Below are 21,840 nucleotides of genomic sequence, written 5' to 3' on the forward strand. Positions count from 1 at the left end.
ACTTTCGCCTAAATTTGTTCACGTCAACTTATGCTTCAGTTTCTCATCAAATCATAACCAATTAAATGCTCTCTAGTGTCTGACGAGCCCTGCCCCCTTCAAGGCGCTTCTCATTTGCTTTTCATTTGATGCACTTGAGCTCAACTACTCTCAATGGCAGAGCTGTGGTAAAACAAAACGCTATTGGCTGTTTTTTTTTTTAAAGGGTAGTCCCACCCTATCATTGGTTTCGATTGAGATTACTTCAAACATCGAATAAAAATGCACATTTCAAAGCCCTTCACAGGACCTTTATGACCTACAACACAATATTTCAGCAAATTTAAGACATTTTAAATAACTCACTGAAAAAAAACAACCAATGAACCTACTTCAGCGTTTTAACTGCATTTTCATTAATTCCCAGAACAGGCCTCTCAATCTCGAGATCTCGCCGGCTGCAGTAAGGAGAAGAAAATCCAGTTAAGATCAGCTCATATGCCAATGATCAGTGTGTGTTTTTATCCGGTCACCTGTTGTAGGACTGGCAAAAGAGCGCCAGGTTGTCCTGATTGATGTCCTGAGCAATGTGCAGGCGGTATGTTTGGATGATCTCCTGGTTCTCTGTCAGCTCGTCCTGAGAAAGAAAAGTATAGACTTTAACTCTTTATAGGGCTTTACAAGACTTTTGGGTCCCAAGTGGCCTCAATTACTATGTTCTTCACTTTTTAAATAACTTTATTCAGTTCGTTTTCTGACAAAGCATACAATTCCCAGAACAAAAGTATGGCATATTACATCTTCAGAGGAATAAAAATAATGTGAGTAATGTGAGCTAACTAAATCAATATGGTTAGTTTTGATATCATGTGTACTTTAAGGATCTGAAAAGATGACACAAATTGAGAGACGAAAATAATTTCATCTTATATAGTGTGTCATAATGTGTTACAATCCTAAGGTTGTCATGTCTCACATATCTCATTGCTCTGCCCAGGAAATATCTGTTTTGCCACATCACACTGATTGCTTGCTCATGATTGATTTACAATATTTTAAAAGCTGTGACATTACGTCCTTGTCGGCCATCTTGTTTTGCTCACTTTTGCTTTGTTTTTTTTAAATGTTTGTATGTTGGACACAGTTTTTGTATGTGTTAAAGTTTGTGACTACTGAGATTTGTGAGTACTTGTTGGCTTTATGTTTGCGTTATTTTTGTTCTACTGGCTTGTTTGACCTTTTTGGATTTTTAGATCGTCCCTCAAAAATGGTTGCTTGTTCTGTAAGCAGTTTGTAAATAGTGTATACAATATTGGGATAGTAAGGAGTATGATGGCATTTGATTTGTAAAACCTTTTTGATCTCTGTTTTTCCGTTAAGTAGTTAGGGTAGTTAATTGTACCTTCTTTTCTTTCATTTTGATCAAGTAAGGTAGAGGTTTAAAATAAAGGAAGTTTTGTTATTTTGGTCTTGTCAGCTCCTGAATTCAAACCCAATAAATTAAATTTGTTTTTATCTTTTCTTTGTCTTGTCTATTATGTTGTGCATCATCCCTAGACAGTGAGTAACATAGTGTATGACAACAGACACACTTGTATTGCTTTGTAACTACTAGACAGAATGACTAGCATTTTTAATGTTTTTCTTTAGTCTAGTGGAATTGCATAATGTAGGAAATGTTTATTGAAGTAATAATACTAATAATTTATGATGTTTGTTTTCAATCTTGTTTCCAAAATTCCACAATACATTGCCTGTAAATGTTTTTGCTCTGAGAGAACTCACCCACAGATTAAGGAAAACATCATGTTTAAAAACCTACCGTGCTGAAATGGTGTGCCATCACAATGTCTATGAGATTGCTGGTCCATCCAGACAGCTAAAACAGAAGCACAGAGATGTTTTGAGATCATACAAATCTTGCTCCCAGGACCTCCACCCAACATTCACAGCGACCAACTTCAGCACATTTCATTAATGTTGCAATTTGACCTGTAAGGTTATTAAGAGCTTACAACAGGGAAAATCTTAGGGAGATCAAGCACACTAATCTGCTGAGAAATCTCAAGTATGGAGAAATAGCGTTAGCTTTTGGCTAATCTTGGGAGTATATGATAAGCGGCATTTATGAGAATAAATATGCTATTATGGATAAATATTCAGTAAATAAAAGGATTTAAAAACCCAATTTTTTTTACATGAAATGTTGATGAATCTATTATTTAATTTATAATCAAGAAACAAAACACTTTTTTTATTTTGGAAAGACATGTCCGCTAAAGTTAAAAGGAAATATACTCTCATTCTGGTGTAATAATTAAGGAGATGCTAATGGTCTAATCCGATTCAATGATCTATGCTACGCTAAGCTAAAAATGCTCAACCCTAGAAACAAAAAGTTGATTTATATTTGAGGAAAAAGAAAAAAGAACACACTGCTTTTTTGGGGAAAAGCAAGTCCCTTAAAATTAAACAATTGAGTTCTACTATTTTTGAATGCCTTCAGAGTACTTTTAGCTTAGCTTAGCTTAGCTTAGCATAAATCGTTGAATTAGATTAGACAATTAGCATTTCACACAATTTTAAAAGTGAGTTTCAATCATTTTTCTATTCAAAATGACTTTTCTGTAATTATGTTGTGAATGACTAATGGCAAACTGTTATTTGAAATTGAAAGTTGCTGTTTTCTAGGCTGATATGTCTTGGAACTATATGCCTACTCTCATTCTAGTGTAATAATAAAGAAGATGCTAATAGTCTAATCTGATTCAATGATCTACGCTAAGCTAAACTAAGCTTTACCATTTTTGAATCCATTCAGAACATGTGCTTAGCTTAGCATAAATCATAAAATCCAATTAGAACATTACCATTTCACTCAATTTTAAAAACTTTCAATAATTTTTCTATCCAAATGTAGACTCTTCTGTAGTTCTGTTGTGTACTAAGGCTGACAGAAAACTGCTATGTGCAGTAAAAGTTGCTATTTTCAAGGCTGATTTGTCTAGAAACTATACTCTCATTCTGGTTTAATAATCAAGGAGATGCTAATGGTGTAATCCGATTCAATGATCTACGCTAAGCTACGCTAAAAATGCTACTGCCAGAGGCAGAGATCGGCAGGATTCAAAAGTGGTGAGACCCAACTTTTTCAACCCTAGAAACTGAAAGTTATTTTATATTTGAGGAAAAAGGAAAAAAAAGCACACCAATTTTTTTTTTTTGGAAAAAGCAAGTACCCTAGAATTAAACAGTGGAGTTTTACCATTTTTTAATGCATTCAGAGTACTTCATGCAGAGAAGTAGCTTATCTTAGCACAAATCAAAGAATCCAATTAGAACATTAGCATTTCACTCAATTTTAAAAGTTAGTTTCTATAATTTTTCTAATCAAATTGACTCTTCTGCAATTAAATTGTGTACTAAGATTGATGGAAAACAGTTTAATTTTATTTGAAATTGAAAGTTGCTATTTTCTAGGCTCATACGTCTAGAAACTATACTCTCATTCTGGTTTAATAATCAAGGAGCTTTGCTGCCATACCATGGCTCCAGCAGAAGCAACAAAATTATGCCGTGCCTTAAAATAGTGCCTAGATAAGCAGCTAGGTAACAGTACTGCATAATATCACTGCACCTACTGCAGCCTTGGTACAGCGGCAACGTTTCTTGATTATTACACTGAAATTAAAGTATACTTCCTAGACATAAAAAAAGCAATGTTACTACACAATGTAACTACAGAAGATTCAAGCTTTGAATGGGAAAATGATCAAAACTCTTTGAAATTTTTGAGTGAGATGCTAATGGTCTAATCCGATTCAACAATTTATGCTAAGCTAAGCTAAGATAATCTAAAAGTGCTACCGCCAGACCCGTAGTTTGGCTGATTGGACTCAAAAGAATCAAGAATTAAAAACAGTTTTAACCCAGGAGGACTTAAAATTATCACGTTTCCAAAAAACGTAGAGTGCTCCTTGGGTATTATATTATATACTTCTGTTGTAGGCAAGTACCTTTAAAGAGATCAATATTTGGTTTATTTTAACATTTGTTGAACATAAGTCTTTCACTGGTCTGCAGTACACATTGCTAGAAAATGCAATTCTTTGTAAAAACTCTTCCTTTAGAGCTACATATATTAACTCGAACAGTTTGTGTCATTTTATTTATTGATCGACTGCTTTAATGTTACATTGACAGTGCATTCACATGTTTACCTTAGAGGCAGCCCAATCGATCCAGCCCTTAGCACAGGGGTCCACATTGATGAGAACCAGTCCCTCAACCAGAGCAGGCTCATTCAGCTAGAGAAAGACAAAACTCGGGTTAGACTATCATGATGGCTAATACACTCAGGGCACCTACTGACTGAGAGGATTAAGAGCTCGACATGTAGATGACCAGACTAATAAGAGACTTCTTAAGGTGTTGTTAAATATAGAATTGTCTGAGCCATGTGACAATCTAACTCAAAAACACTGTGATTGGCCTGGGTACAAATAAATATCACAGAAAACATGTTGATTTAAAGAGATGTCAATGTGTATTAAACAAATATGGTTTAATAATTATATATTTTTTAGCTTTTTTAAATATTTATTTTAAAAAAATAATAATTAGTTTATTCAATCCAAAGATTGATCTTGTAATCTCTGCTGTTTCAGTTGATGTATGGATAAAACTTCCCTAGACATTATACAGCAAATAATAGGGTTCCCTATATAGTTTGCAGCATTAGTTGAGATGTTTTTTTCCATAAAAGTAATGTCATAATAACTACCATTTAAAGGTAAAGTCAATTTATCCATAAATCATTGTTTGCTGATGATACAGCAAAAAAAGATGTTATGTCATTTTACCCTATTGCAGGGATTCCCAAACTTTTCAGCCCGTGACCCCCAAAAAAACAATGACAGTGACTCGCGACACCCAATATCCTCTGAGGTGGTTATAAATATATAAACCTTGCATACAACGGCGAACACATACCAATAGGCCCAGGTCTATTCATCATTTAATATTGAAGAACTTGACCTGGAGACCATCCTCCATGTTCAGTTGTGGCCTGCATTTATTTTTGATGTGTGTGAGTGCCGTAAATGTCAGAAAGTTTAACCTGGTTACATGAAATCAATGTGCTGTGTCTTTAATATAATGTAATCACCCCAAGGGTCGCAAAAAAATTAAAAATAAAAATAAATCGAAAGGCTGATGGCTTTTTATTTGCATGTAGTTGTTTATGTAACTATTAACTACTTTTGTTTTCTTCTGTAGGGTATGGATAAAATATGGATAAAATACAATTCTAATAGTTTGATAAAATAAGTTTGATTTTTAGAAATCACCAAGCGACCCTCCGCATTGTCCCATGACCCCCCGACCTTCACTTTGGGATACACTGCCTTATTGTATCAAAAACGCACCAATTTATGACTTTAAAGTGATGTACATGCCAAACTGTCATTTATCATCACAATTACACTCATATTCAACAGTCAACATTAAATCAAAATGACCCAATTTACTTCCTGATATAATTAATCTCCTTTTTCTTTTTGGCTGACATTACCAATTTATATTAATAATTTATGTTAAATAGTGTTAATTTAGTAATTATTGACAGATGAAAATGAAGCAGAGATCTAGTTTACGAGTTAAAATACCAAGTAAAATAATTTGATGTATTTGTGGTGAAGTTTATTCAAGCCTTTCTGCAATGATGAGTCACACATACATGCCATTATAAAGTTTGCATTACACACACATTTACTCACTGACACTTTACACGCACTTTACATGTTAAACTTTACACGTTTTTGCACGTCTACTTATAGCAAATGTGACCGGAATCAAGTTAATGTACATTGCTGTATGGATATCCACTATGCTATTGCACAAAATAAGCCACATTTAATGTCCACAAAGTGAGACTCCTGTTGTGTCTTTTTGTTATTACATGCGTTTTAAAAATGTTTTAAACTTGTAAAATTGGAACAGAATTGGAACAGATCTTTTAATCACAGTTTCTTTGCAAATCCTGTTCTGTGGACTACGGAGAAATATTAATATGCTCCTGTCAATCAGTTTGGTGGGCAGAGAAAAAACGCACTGCTACGTCAAGTTGGGTCTCAAAACACTTGGTATTTAGATCATATTTAACCATCACGAAATAAAAAAAGAGACTTGTTGTGCTTGTACCACATCAATACGACTGTGGACACTCTATACCTGCACACAGTTCTGTCCAAACAGCTTCCAAAAGTTGTTTTTACATTATGTCCTTTAAAGCAGTGGTCTCCAACCCCCGGATAAATTGGTACCGGGCCACTCAAGAAATCAATAATTATTTCCATTTTATTTATAATCCAAGTCTGAATGATCTTTTATTTTGAAAAATGACCATATTCTCTCGGTTCAATCTCGGTCTCTTGAATGCCCAAATTTATTCCACAAGCTAGCAAAATGATTTAGAAACAGATGTCTTTCGAAAATTTCTTCGCTAATGGGAAAAGGTCCAGTGAAGGACCCATGAACTGCCAAGGAATGGATCCACAACACATTTGTCACCAAATGAGGTGAATCCAGCATGTCTGTGCAATAAGTAGATCAACAACTGGAGTTCGCAAATTATGGCGGCTGTTCATATATCATGTCTTTTCTGAGCGCAAGTTATTTTCCAATGGTGGCGCGTGGCTTGGAAGCGATGCACAAGTGGCATGATGAGAGTCCACCACGAGTCATGTGACAAGAACTGTCCAAAAAGCTTTATATTTTGTATGGAATATACACATTTCAGTAGACTAATTATCTCCAATTATATAACTTGTATCAGAGTTGCAGCAATGTTTTGTCAGCTTGTCATCCTGGGCCGCAAAATGGGCCGCGGTAAAATTGTCAAGCGTTGACTGGTCCTATTGTGATAAAAAAGTTGGGGACCTCTGCTGTAAAGGAATGAATTTGGCCAACTAAAATACATACAAGCATAGAGATGCTCTCAACAATCAGCACAATGCACTCTAAAAGTGTGAGTCTGCAATGTTTTGCCCTACATTTTGCATGCAGTGAAAAACGTAAAGCCATGGGAAAGAGATCGCCTGATAAAGTCTCAGTGGTGACCAAGCAAAACCTCCTACTGACATGACCAAAACGGGTCTCAACATCAACACCTTCACCAAGTTCTCAGTAAGCCAGGGTCAAGGACGCAGACTTCATGCATAGCCTCACACTTGGTTTTAACACAGAACTTCAGCTATAGGCAGACACATGAACAAATCAAATGACGGTGATGGAAAAAAAGCTCCGGTTTCACACCTCTTCTTTTTCCTCTCCTTATCAGATTTTGCAAGAAAGCTAGAAAGACATTCAGAGAAGCACCAGCAGTTTTGGAGGTCACACTCTCGGATGACTTCATCGTCGAATAAGCATGTGACAAATAGTGTCATTTCAAAGATTTTAAATGGTTTTCTCTGCTGCGCCTGTTCTGCAGAGATGTGTAGGTGTGTGTTTGGTTCAGTCGTCCATCTGAGCGAGTGCATATGTGGTAGAAATATGATAAAGTGCACTGCAAGCTGTGAAAACATACAAGTGTGAAAAGTGGAGTTGCTTGACCGAGGTAATGGAGAAAGTAGCTAAAGACGGCTACATTCTTCGGATAACTTAAATAAATATCCTTTATCTCCTTATACCTTGATAATAACCAGCAGGAAACATTAGAGTGTCTTAATAAATGTGTTTATGAGGGAAATCCATCCTGGAGGCGTTGAGGTTTGTGCGTAGACGGTGAATGAGGGCTTTGTGTAGGGTGAGAGTGTGAGTGCATGTGTGAACTTTGAGTCTTAGATGAGTTGTTGGGGATTTTATTATAGACTGAAGACAGATGGTTTGACTGCAGATGATCTTTACTGATTATCTTTACTTTACCTCTCATGATCTTAAGATGCTCAATTAAGCATCATGATTGAGCTCAATCGACTTAATTTCAAAGAGCTCTTTATACCCAAATAAAATGACTAATAGGTCATCATAACTGTATGGAATGGAAGAACATTTTACTTACAGCAAATCTAGTGAGGATATAAGCTCCTGCACCGACACCGATCCCAATCACACTGTTAATTCTGTCGAAGAACAATCATTCATATAGCTCATTAACTTAGAAATGCTAGCACAATAAGTGCAAAAACATGCACAAATTATGAGACTTTACTTGATGGAATTTACATAGTACCAATTTAGGCATAACCTTATGATGTGAATATTATCAGAGACTAGACTAAAGTTTAGATGCTCACTTCAGATGAGTCAGAACTGATGGTAGCATTTCAGCAAGCTCATCCATGGTGGGGTACAGGAACCTGAGGGGAATAAAATACAGACAAGAGTCCTAAATTAGTTTGAAAGAGATAGTTTACCTAGTTTCTTCTGTTGGACACTCAAGTACATGTTTTGAAGAAAGCTGAAATCTTGTAAACATTGACTTTCATAGTATTTGCTTTTCCTGCTATGAAAATCAAAAGGTTCCAGGTTTCAAAATACATTCTTTTGTGTTCAACAAAACCTATAAAGGGTTGGAACCACTTGAGGGTGAGTAATTACATTTTTAGGTAAACTATCCCCTTAAGTGAGCTTGAAAATTGTGTTGACTGTGAAGGCGTGGTCAAATTAGCAAAAAGATGATGCATAAAACAACTTGCGTTCAACCTTCTGTTGGTGAGCAGAGTAAATCTACATGATGAACATAAACCTGATGTGAAAATGCACCGTAACTTAAAAAAAAAAAAAAAAAAAAGAAGACGAAGAAGAAGAGTTGCATCTCTGTGTATTGTGCAACTTCAGTGTAAAAAGACAGGCTGCACAGACTTGTCACTTATGACCTGTTTCCACTGAGGGGTACGGTATCGTTTTTTAATGGCCCATTTCCACTGAGCGGTACAGTACGCTTTTATTGCCGTTTCCACTGTCAAAAGGTACCTAAAAGCATACAGTACCAAACCACTGTTTGGTAACCCTTTGCAAAGGGTACCAAGCAGGCCTAAAGGGTACCATAAGGCAGAGCTAGATGCCCAGCTTAATGCTATTGGTTTACAGAGAAACGTCACTCGCAGAACCAGGATAATGAAAACAAAGAAACCGCCATATTTTAAATACACAGCAGAGATCGTAATACTATTTGCATATAATAACAAGCCATGGTTGACCCGAGCTCAAATTGTGCGTGATTATTGAAGTGCTTCCAACATCCGATCCTTTCAGAAGAAAAGGATAAACGCAAGAGTAAAGCGCAAAAAAACAAAGGAGAAGCCCGACAAAACACAGGAGCAAATTGTTTCAGCAACCTAAACCATGAACTGACATGTTTATGAACCATGAACTGACATGTTTATCATCCCCTTTTGGACTATTATAGTCGTAATGATGAAATGCCTCTCTAACAATTGGTTACATGTGCTGCTGAAGATTAAAAACACATATGAGAGGTTTTCACTGACTGTGGGCTACATTTCAGAATCAGAATCAGAATCAGTTTTATTGCCAAGTGTGCTTCACACACACAAGGAATTTGTTTTGGCTTCCAGTGTACATAAAGTGACAAGTGACAACACAAAATAATAACAAAAACAAAAAAATAAAATAAAATAATAATAAAAAATGATGAACATTAAACAGATGCGGTTAGTGAAGAAACCTGGATGTTGAGTTGTATGTACAGATTGTTATAAATATACAGGTTATAAGGTGCTGTGTACAAGTGCGAATGTAGAGAGTATTGCATTGTATATTGATATAAGGTGCTGTGTACAAGTGCCTATGAGAAAGTATTGCACATATTTATTGCACAGTAGGGGAATATTTAACTGTTCATAAGGTAGACAGCCTGAGGAAAGAAACTTTTCCTGTGTCTGGCTGTTTTTGTGCTTGGTGCTCTGAAGCGCCGACCAGACGGTAACAGTTCGAACAGGTAGTGTGCTGGGTATGAGGCGTCCAGAGTGATTTTGCGAGCCCTTTTACTCACTCTGGAAGAGTACAGTTCTTGAAGTGTAGGAAGGGTTGTGCCAGTGATTCGTTCAGCAGTCCGGACTATTCGCTGTAGTCTACGGAGGTCGGTTTTGGCAGCTGAGCCGAACCAGACGGTGATTGAAGTGCAGAGGATGGATTGGATGACAGCTGAGTAGAACTGTACGAGTAGCTCCTGTGGCAGGTTGAACTTCCTCAGCTGACGAAGGAAGTACAGTCTCTGCTGGGCTTTCTTCACAATAGAGTCTATATGAATGTCCTACTTCAGATCCTGAGAGATGGTGGTGCCCAGGAACCTGAATGACTCTACTGCAGCCACAGTGCTGTTCATGATGGTGAGTGGGGGGGAGTGCAGGGGGGTTTCTCCTGAAGTCCACTATCATCTCCACTGTTTTGAGCGTGTTCAGCTCCAGGTTGTTGTATCTGCACCATAACGCCAGCCGCTCCACCTCCTGTCTGTATGCAGACTCGTCACCGTTCTGGATGAGGCCGATAACAGTAGTGTCGTCTGCAAACTTAATGAGTTTGATGGAGGGGTCTTTTGCAGTGCAGTCGTTGGTGTACAGTTTCGTGTGGTTTTTAACACAAATAAGGACTAAATGTATGTTGTCTGTAGTTTTTCACAATTAGGTAACATACCGGAGACTGTAAGGCTTTGTATGTGTTCATATATGTTTCATTTATTTATTTATTTTATATAATTTAAGACGTTACAGTAGGCTATTCACACTATCATTGATCTGCAGTTATAATCTAATCATGTTCATATAAAGGTTAATAATGAACATTTATACACAAGTATTTATGTGTATAAAGCATCTGTTTTGTGAGAAGTGCTTCTCATTTGGTCTGTGAACGACCCGTACAGCTTTACTTTGACATTTCCTCGAGCGATAATGATGTCAACTGAAACTTTTTTTCATACACCACGCTCACCAAAAGGGTACCCTTTAGGCTATGGAAACGCAAGCCTGACAAAGGTGACCCGTACTGTAGTGTACCACTCAGTTGAAACGAGCCATTATGTCTGTTTCCACTGTCAAGAGGTTCCAAAAAGTGAACTGTACTGTACCACTTTTTGGGTACCCTTTCAAAGCACAACAAAAGAGTAGAAGAAGAGCAGAATCTGTCTTATGTCCTGTTGTTGTTTATAAGGCCGTCTAAAACGCAAGTGTTTTCACTTTCTCTAAAGAGGTCGCGTATCTATATTTGAAATAACTAACTTAAGCTCATAATAACATGCGCGTGATTATTGAAGAGCTTCTGACATCCTTTTAGAAAAAGGAGCTTCTAACAAATTTTTAAATGACCTCAAACTAGCATAATTTGATTAATTAAAAACAATTTTAATTGAAATTTGGGATTTGCAATACTGCAAAATGCGCATTAAGACAGAGCGATGGAAACCCAGATTATGCTCACACACTGGTTGTACAAAGTTAGGTTTTGTTGTAAATTACAGAAGTTTTAGATATCAATGTCAATTTAACTATTAAGAACAAAGTAATGATGCTCAAAAGTTTAAGTAGGCATCTATTTTGAGACATGAACAAAGCGATTCGTCTGCATTTTTTTGTCTTACCCGGTGGGGAATGGAGGGGCAGATTCCTGCTGGCCTGGAGCATCAACATGGACCACAGCAAAGTGCTGGGTGATCTCCTGCATGTCCTCAAAGTTAAAGAGTGTGTTGAAACAGGACTTATCTGTATTGAAAAGAACAAATCACATAAATCACTATAAGAAAAAAAAAAGCATTTGCTTCATTTCTGAGTAATTTCCTCTAGACTGATCAAACACGTCTTCATTTCTATCATTGTGTGATGTGATATCTATCATGTCATGTTTGTACTCTCATGTGATCTACAGCCTCCTCACCCAAGGGCTCATGGAATATCAAAGTATATTTTGGATGTGAACATTAGAATCTAGGAAAAAAAAAATAGGTCATTTAGGTTCTTCTGGCCTATGGTTGTATGAATACTATGAATTAGGACTTTGATAATTCATAAATTCTTTCACCTACTACAAATAACTGGGAGCCTCCAGGAACAGGGGTAAAACACTGATTTAGACCACCTGCCTCTGTTAGCTGAGCTGTAAAAATTATACAGTGTGCCACTAAAAGAGGAGTTTTAAAAATCAACTTACGGTTGAGTCCGATGTCATGATAGGTGAGAATGACTGGCCGGTTGCCTTTAGGGGTCCCTCTCAAAGTCACATGAAGGACACCACGAGGAGTCTCAATGTCATGCTCCTGCAACCAACCAGAAGATGATGAGTGGATTACTTAAGAGAAATGCTGTCAAATGTAGGAATGGCCTCCTATAGCTCTATGCTGAAGACATGCAAGTAAGTAAATTGTATTTATATAGCGCCATTCACAGACAAAAGTCACAAAGTGCTTAAAGTAAAAGAAAACACATCATCACACGAGTTAAAGTGCAAATAGCACCAAAATGTAAACGAGCTAACATACTGTTAATTAAAAGCTCATCCAAAAAAAGATGTCTTTAAATGGTTTTTTTTTAAATGTTCAACTGAGCAGTTTTCAATGCTAGAGGGAATAGAGTTCCAGAGCCATGGAGCCACAACACAGAAGACACAGTAACCTTTTGTTATAAGATGCATTCTGGGAATGGTTAAAGGATCTTGGCCAGAAGACCTCAGAGACTGGTCATTGATAGTTGTAGTCATGTGACCTGTGCGGAGACATGTCGGGCAAAAAACAATTGGCCATAATGGAAGATACACTGGGATCTCTATAGAAACGCGCAAGCACATCGGTCATAGTGTATTTCCATCTGTTTTCAAGCTATGAATATTTATATCACATATCAACAGTGGATAACAAGATATGATAAACTCTAAATTGCATGCACATGCGATCCACATTCTGCACCCACAGCTGTTTTAAGGCATTTAAAAAACCCTTCATGTCTCTGTAAGAACCTATTTGTGGAGACAGCATTATAGTGTGTAAGTGTCTGCTTTGTATTTGTTGCTATTTTAATTTATTTATTTATTTTTTATCTTAATATTTGCAGTTAGGGAAAATCTATTCATTTCACTTCTGCCATTTATACTGTGACTTGCATTCCATTTTACACTTTAATTGCACTTAATCTTAGAAACTGTAATAAAAACATACAAACAACCACTAGCTACGTTTCCATGCATCTATTTTTGTGATGCAGTTTGGATATGCGCAAAAAAACAGTTGATGGAAACACCAAGATGCGCATAAATTTGAAGACCCACCACCCCACTAACAAAGGTCCACAATTTGTCCCTAGATGAGCTCATTTGTCCTATTTTGTGTGCTATGCCATCATAAATTGTAAAAAAAAAAAACTAATCGAAGAAGACTTTAAGACCAAGAAGAATCTGACATAAGTGAATGTTTTAAATGGAGAAAACATTTTGCAAATAACTTTTATTCTAAATCTTGAACCTTATTCTTGAAAGAAAAAAATGACAAATAAAGAGGTGAAGCACAAAAGTACATTTTTAGGCTTATCAGAAGTTAATTTTAATACGAATTAGGCTATTGCTGTTATCAATTAAGTTTCAAATGTACTTTTTTGTTTTTTTTTACAAGAGATGCTAGAAAAAATGGGAAGCTCTACATTATTAGCATCATCATCATCATCATCATGTATAATTTTTTATTATTAGGAAAGTTGAATGTGCTAGCCAGTTTGTGATTTGCCTAATAAATGACAATAGCCTACTTAGCCTAATGATAAAAATAATATGTATAAATAAGTCTTTTTTTCATATTCCTTTATTATAAATCTTTAGGAAATGTTTTGGTACATCAAAAAGTGTGGTTATGAGCACCCGACAAGCTAATGCAGAAATAAATGGTGCTTAAAATGTCACTAAGATGCAGTAGCTATTTAAACTAGGATTCATTTATTTTCTTTTCTTTGCTTAGTCCCTTTATTAATCTGGGGTTGTCACAGCGGAATGAACCACCAACTTATCCAGCATATGTTTTAAGCAGCGGATGCCCTTCCAGCTGCAACCCATCACTGAGAAACATCCGTACACACTCATTCACACACATACACTACGAACAATTTTAGCTTACCCAATTCACCTACAGCACATGTCTTTGGACTTGTGGGGGAAACCGGAGCACCCGGAGGAAACCCACGCAATACGAGGACAACATGCAAACTCCACACAGGAAATGGCAACTAACCCAGCCGGGATAACCAGCTCGAACCAGCGACCTTCTTGCTGTGAGGCGATTGTGCTAACCACTGCGCCATCGTGCTGCCCCTATTTAACCTATAAATACTAAATTTCTAAGTTAAATAGAAAGGGAGGCGAATAATTGTAAAAAAAAATCCACTTTTTAGAAAAAAAAAGAAGCGCCTCTTTCACCAGGCTGGCTATGGGGCCTGTTCTTATGGGTCAATAATGCTATGATTCGGCACAAACCCATAAAAGTCTCCTTTTTGGCTGTTCTTTCTATGAAGAAATTCTGTAGATGCACAGTTCTTGGACTTAAAGGTGAACCTGACCATGCAGAGCTCTATGTAATACCCCAGACATTTAAAATTAAGCACAGGCGTAATATACAACCTCTTAGGGCGTCTTAGTTAAAAAGCCTTGCAGCAAACTTGCAACCGCTCCATACAGTAGATGATTTGTTCAGACAAATGCATTAATGCATTAAAAGTTCAACTGTGAAGAGATAAAGGCATGGACAAAGCAATTCCATCTCTTCTTTAAAAAGCATATTACAATTTTACAAAGCACACACTGGGCCAGGGTCTAGGACTAAGTATATGTCATTTGCAGGTAGCCTAAGAAAATAGGCTGGCATTATGCGAACATTTTACAACTAAAGTAACTATTTTAGTAGTTCAGAATCAATTCTTACAGGAGATGCTTTGCTCTGTGTGCTGTAAAATTTGCAGACTTTTCACATTCACATCAACAGCTACATTACACTCAGCAGGAAACTCGAGTTGACACTATTGTTTTCTTTGGAGCTCCTTATAGCTGAATTGAACTTGTTTGATGAATTCCACTGAGGTACTGAACAAAAGTTGAAATAACTGAAGCTGAAAAGAACACTTTATTTTCAGAGTTTTATTTCCAGATTTGAGGAAATAAACTACTGGACTTTCAATTTTGGTGTGTCTGTTAATTAGATTAGTGTTTCAAACACTGTTCCTAAAGGCACACCAATTTAGGTACACATTTTAAACCTCTTCCTAATCAAAAACACCGGAATCAACTCATCAGAACATTAGAAGAGACTCCAAAACCTGAAATATTGGGTCAGATAAGGTACAAACAGTCCAAAATATGCACTGTTGATGTACCTCCAGGAACAGGGTTGGGAAACATATGCAATCATGATCTGTACTCTCAGAATCAGCACCGTTTAGCATCAACAAAACATGTTTTCCCACTTGGTGCTAATGTACAATTAAATGCAAAAAGAAAAACTGTAATGGATCATGATTTCACATACAAGGACAAATCCTCAAGTTTTCCACATAAGCTTATTAATTTGAATTAATTTCATTATTAATGGAGCTCTTCACTTTCTGAAGCTGTAAGCACAAGTGCAACAATGCCAAAATTAACTTGAGGACATGAAGAAAACCTTTCTAAACAGTTACAAGATCAGTGTGTTACATTTAACCTGTTTCCAAACAAACCAACAACAAATGGCCCATGTCAAATTTAGACATCCTCTTTTCATTCACAGTGTGGTAGGTTTTCAGCCGGCTCAAATGTGTTCATATTGCTTGTTGTTGCACTCACCACAACAACCACAGCACTTTACGTCAAAGAATTACAAAAAAAAAACTGCCGCTGCGGACAAAATGGACACCTCAGCTACAACACACACAACAGGATGAGTTGGGTCACCACAAGATTGAGGCGAGAGGCAAATAGCAACACTGAAGGACTCCTAAGGACAAAAGAGCAGCAGGCCCGGCTTTAATCTCATTCCACAAACAGCGTGACGTTACAATTGCTCTCAATAAACCTGCCTGCACTTCACCAAAAGGCAGCTCTATCTGCACTGGAGGAGACCGAACGTTGTGTTGATGCAAATTTGCTGAACTAGATTCACCCGAAATTGAACATTTACTCACAATCACTTGTTCCAGGTCTGCTTGAGTTTCTTCTAGTTGGACACGAAAACTAGAAGATATTTTGAAGAATGTTGGATGCCATTGACTTCCATAGTACTCTAACCCTAGACTATACATCTCACCAGTTTCCAAGATTTTGAACTTTTCCTTGATTTTATTGACTAAAATGTTGAGTTTCCATGACATATCCCCTTTATTTTTCACACAACAATCATTGTAACTCAAATGTGTCGATTCTTACGGTCTCATTCACTTATATTAATTTTTAACAAAACAAAAAAAGTTGTTTTGCTGCTTAGTGTTGTTCTTATAATAGGGTTTAAATATATTTGATTGCTGGTTGCGGAGACGGATTAAAATGGCATGAAAAAAATAGACCAACCATAACAATAGGCAAAACATGTGAAACATTATGATAAATAAATAACACGTTATTGAAAGAAACCAAAACAGTTTGATAAATGGTACGTAAAATTTAAATTGAATGTCTGTGTGAACCAGAGACTTTTCAATATGCTGATGTACTTCAATCATTCCCTCATAGCAAACTAATGGTGTTCACAACGGACGTGTCTTGCTTGATAACTCGTGCATAATTAGATGCGTGAACATTGAGTTTTACTCGGTTCATAAGCGTGAAATTCACTCAAATTCACCAAAATGGCTATAATGGATTTTGTTGAGATGTGCACAAAGCTGTGCTTTGTGCTAAGGAAGGTTGAAAAACTAACATTGACTTGTTCAGCGCCGTCTGGGTCCATCAGATCTATCAGAAGTGCAAACAGCCTATATGACGGCTGCTATCAAGCTCCTGACTGGATGATGGCCGCAACTAGAAGCTCCTGATTGGTTAACATGGTGCAAATTTTTACCAAAGTTAAGATTTTTAAACTAAAGAAATTCACGCACACATTACATGCATCAAATTCTCAATACACTCAATTCACCATTTGCCTGAAGCCAACATTATCAACCACAGTATACGGCGGCAAATCCTTACAAAGGAAGTGTACAGCTGATTCTGTTATCTTCTAGGTTGATGGAAACTTGTTGATGATGTTATCCAGTGTAGCTTGCCTTGTATCAATAGGTTCTGGTTGAGGTTGCAGTACCACTAATTCATCTGCGTGGTGAATTAAAACCAAAGTGCAGCCGCACGTCAGCTCTAAAAGCTGGAGGCGTCTTTATATTTTCCTACTTGCTCAATCTTGCTTACTTCTGATACCTTACTACTTAGTTTGTTAGTGGCGAGTTAGCGACATCTACTGGAGCGGAGGAGGAGGTCGTTTGGCACAACTTAGATCAATACTTGAGGGTGGTCTATAGAAACACTATAGTAAATTAAAATTTTGTGATAGTTAAGACATTTTTGCTGATGTATCGATATTTTTGCACTGCCCTACAATTCACGGCATGGGATTTGCTCGAATTGTCATTTGTGATGCATGATGCCTTACCGCATCTTTGCATAAACAGCCAGTGTCAAATTCAAGGCATTTAATGGGCATATTAATTTGACGCACGTAATGTGTGCGTGAATAGACTTTTTTCAGGTTTTTTTTTGTTACCTTTAATTCACAGACCTTTTTCTTAAAATGCAAAATTACCCATTATGCTTTGCGTGCTTGAGTAAGGAAGATGCTAAGAACTTCCAGTCGGCAGGTGATGTGCATAAACAGTCACATTCGGTCAGCGCAATAGCCTAGTTGTTAGCGCGTCGACATATGGTGCAGTAGCACGTCAGGGCGTCGCGAGTTCGAATCCCGGCTCAAAGACATTTCCCTACCCTACCCCCCTCTCTCTCTCCAACTTCGCTTCCTGTCCTAATACTGTCCTATCTAATAAGGCAAAATGGCTAAAAAAATCTTAAAAAAAAAAAAAAAAAAAAAAAAAACAGTCACATTCGGACAGCTTTCAAACGATAGTTTTAATGTTTTTTATTTGCTTTTAACTTCTTTGAACTAATACTGCTGTCGATCAGCGCCACCTCCTGGACTGATCATTTTTTAAAATGCGCTGTCAGACGGCATCTTGTGCTGTTTAAATTAAGCCTTGTCATCGCTAAAGTGAACATTTTCTCTTTCTTTCAAATATTTAACCAACCCAAACAAATGTAATTCACCAAAATGTTTGACACACACGTAGCATGCACTGTCCCACAAACCCATTGTTTAAATAAGTGAGACAAAGTGAAAATAAAGTTTAAAAATTTAAATGACAGAAAAACACATATGGTAAATACTTCACAACACAACCAACTAAATGAAGCATAAATAGCTCCTGATTAGAATCAACATGCAAATTAGCCAGCAAAGTACCAGCAACATACTTTTATTGGTCAATTTTGGAAATTTGGCGCTGCTTACTATGGCGCCCTCCATGAAGCAACCAAGAAAAATATCTATAGAACAGTAGAGAATATGAACAGGAAATTGTGGGAAGCACAAAGAGGGGAAGGATCGGCATAGGATCTCGAGGCGGGAAATGACCTCGGGTCGCTGTGACACCGGAGTGCCATGTGTTGACGCACTAACCAGTATGCCATTGGCACCAATGTCTTTGCATAGACTTAACATGTAGGTCACTTACACTTAATGTTCTTCTGCGTCTGGTGGGAATGCACCTTAAGGGGCCAATCACACAGAACGTTCCAAAAACATGAGGAGCACCACATTGCCTTTTTTGCTGACAAGAAAAAAACAAGTGCGCTGCGCTTTTTATGTCGCTGGGCAAATGCTGAATCAGCTGTGTATTGTGTGAGAGTGTTGCTGTTGATATTGTTATAACTGTAATATTTAATAAATTGTGAAATTCAAGTTTTGTAAAGTCATACAGCTCCGGATAACTCAAAACAGCAACCACAAGTCTCTCCTCCATCTTCAAAAGTCTCTGTAGTTGTCTTGACAGCACAAACATTGCCATCACCTCAACGGAAACCCCGCCTCTGCCTTCATTTGATTGGAGAACGAAATCGATGCGATTGACGTAACATGCTTTTCTGCTCAGAGTTGACTTTTTTTTTTTCAACTGAGTGTACAGCGTGCAATGGCAAAAACACGAGCGCAGCAGGCGGTTAAAACTTGAGCATGCAATTTTAGACGCAGTGTGCAAAACGCTCGCGGCCATTAGTAAATTGTTCAAAAAAGGTGCATTTCAACGTAAAAAATGTGTTCGGTGTGATCGGCCCCTTAGAAGGGCGTGGTTAAGGTTTTTCATATATAGTTGCTATGGAAACCCTCAGGTTGACGTCAACAGAAGAACTGCCACTCCAAACGCAGATGCAAATGGTCAGACTTTGATTAAAGATTACCAAAACAAACTTTTTTTTCAGTAGATTAACTTGCACTGAATAATTAATCATTTTAAGGATAACAATGTGGGTATTCAAAATAAACATTGAACATTTTGATTTCATGCAGACTTAAAAATGACAAACAAAACTCTGTAATATTCTATGACACAAAAAAAAAAAAAAAAAAAAAAAAAAGTACAATAACCACTTTCAATAATATTCCAGACATTCATGTTGGAACCACAGAGTGTGAATAAATAGTGTGCCAATTTAGATTTTTGGGTAAGCTATCCCCTAACACAAGGACCATCTCTGCTAACTGTTGTCAACAGACACAGGTAATGTCTCGGATTTTGATATCTTAAGCAGAAGATCTATAAATCATGCTGCAGCTGACACCTGAAGACAACCACAGCATAACCCACTGAAGACTGCAGGGTTAAAAATAGACTAGGCGGTTATGTTCAAGTGTGCACACATATATACACACTGCTCTCCATGACATCGTATGTTGAGTGACTGCTGTCTGATCTCTTCATGTACCATTCAAACAGTCTTCAGAAGCAGGTGTTTCTACTGTGGTGCTATGTCTGCACTGGACGTGACAAGAGCAGCACGTCATGACAAAAACTGATCACCTTTTTTAATAATCAAAAGCAGTCTTCAATGCCAGTGGAAATGGCCGTTGCAATGTGCCATCAGTTGGCAGGCACCTAGTTTCTATTTGATAGTCCTATCTGAAAAACAAACAAACAAAAGTAAACCGATTGCTTTGCCCTTTTATGTTTTTACTTTCTCACCGTTACTAAAATGCCAATGGTTCTGGCTGTTTAATTTATTTGCGGTTCATACACTTGGGGCTGATAAGATTTGAATCACTTAAACTAATAGAGTCTGCTTTTATTTAATCAAAAATACTGATATTGTGGTATATTATTAGGGCTAAAATAAAGTTTAAAAATAAAATACTTTCTATTTGACTGTTTGCAATGCAATTTATTACAATTTATTTCAAAAGTTCTCAGTAATTTTTTTTACAAACCACTCTGCTGCTCAAACCACATAACTATAATATAATATAATATAATATAATATAATATAATATAATATAATATAATAATAGATATATAATATAATATAATATAATATATATAATATAATATAGGGGAAGCTCCGATGAGCAATTTTGCAGCCGATACCGAATACCGATTCCTGTCATAGTCATCGGTGGACACCAAATACAGATTCAGATGCTTCAAGCTTTATATAAACTGTGCCATTGCATTAATCACACTTTCTCTCCAAGTATGATACTAAAGTGCAGATCTCTCCTTATCTAAGAGAATAAATTAAGGATGTTTCATATAATCCAATGTCATGGTCAGAAACCAATAGATAAAACAGATTAAAAATGTAGCCCTGCTGATGTTTAAACCAGGTGCATTTTCCTCTACTTGTAACAACTGCACTTGCGATCAGTTCATGAGATCGGCCAGAGTAGCAAGTACCGATCTAGTCATGAAAATGTGATTATAGGCCAATACCAATCTGTTTTTTGTAATAAATGGAAATCAAATAACATTTGTCTCCTCCTCTTTTTTGGCTGATCCGAAAAATGGTTCGATCCGTTACACACCACTAATATTTTTGGTTATTTATTTATTTATTTATTTTTGTTATTCTGTCACCTTTGATCAATTCAATATTTACTCACAAACTAAAACTACATTTTGAATATAAAAGTATGTCAGTGTTATTTTAGCATCAAGAATCAATTGTGTAGGTTTTAAATTAGCTTTGATTTTTATATTTTCCGTTCTGCAAATTTTCTATTAAATTCTACTAATTTTGACATGGAATTTGTTATTTCAGTAGTTTATTATTATTATTATTATTATTATTATTATTTACATGACATCCATACATGCGGTTTTATTTATTTATTTTTAATCATATTTCTTAAACTAAATTAAAATTTTTCCTTGAGTTTTTTTTTCTTTGTTTATTTACACATCCATAGTGTTTTATATTCGTTTTGTACTCATTTAGTCAATCCTAATCATATTAGTTAAACTAAATGAAAATGTGTCCTTCCCAACTACTAGGAAAAAATACATTAATGATGTATTTTAGTAATAATTAAAAAAATTAAACACTGTTTTATGCCAATTCAGGTAAGGGAACCAAATGTTTTAGTTTTAAAGGTTAGAGCCTGGCTTTTGGACTTTTTGCTTGTAACAGTCTGGATGATCATTTGGACCTGCCGTTCATTTCTCACAAAAAAATAAAAAATAAAATAAAAAATGCCTGAAATACTCATCATCTGACTACAGCACACCTTTCCACTGTGAGATGGTCCATCACAGATGCCTCCGAGCCCAAATAATCCTTTTGGCACATTACAGTTTTAACTGGCATTTATGC

General features: G+C 36.6%; 1 protein-coding gene across 5 annotated transcripts in view; it reads right to left on the reverse strand.

Annotated features, from left to right (window-relative positions):
* ndrg3b (ndrg family member 3b) overlaps positions 1 to 21,840 on the reverse strand; it is an 81,919-nt gene that overhangs the window by 23,536 nt on the left and 36,543 nt on the right. For all 5 annotated transcript variants that reach the window (XM_056448809.1, XM_056448806.1, XM_056448807.1 and 2 more), the window contains 8 exons: positions 12,145 to 12,250; positions 11,579 to 11,699; positions 8,274 to 8,336; positions 8,039 to 8,099; positions 4,200 to 4,286; positions 1,802 to 1,858; positions 513 to 616; positions 372 to 437 (listed from right to left, as the gene is read on the reverse strand). In XM_056448809.1, coding sequence (XP_056304784.1) covers positions 372 to 437; positions 513 to 616; positions 1,802 to 1,858; positions 4,200 to 4,286; positions 8,039 to 8,099; positions 8,274 to 8,336; positions 11,579 to 11,699; positions 12,145 to 12,250 — 665 coding nt within the window. The remainder of the gene's footprint in view (positions 1 to 371; positions 438 to 512; positions 617 to 1,801; positions 1,859 to 4,199; positions 4,287 to 8,038; positions 8,100 to 8,273; positions 8,337 to 11,578; positions 11,700 to 12,144; positions 12,251 to 21,840) is intronic.

Source organism: Danio aesculapii, chromosome 23 (assembly GCF_903798145.1).
Source record: "Danio aesculapii chromosome 23, fDanAes4.1, whole genome shotgun sequence".
Taxonomy (NCBI): Eukaryota; Metazoa; Chordata; class Actinopteri; order Cypriniformes; family Danionidae; genus Danio; species Danio aesculapii.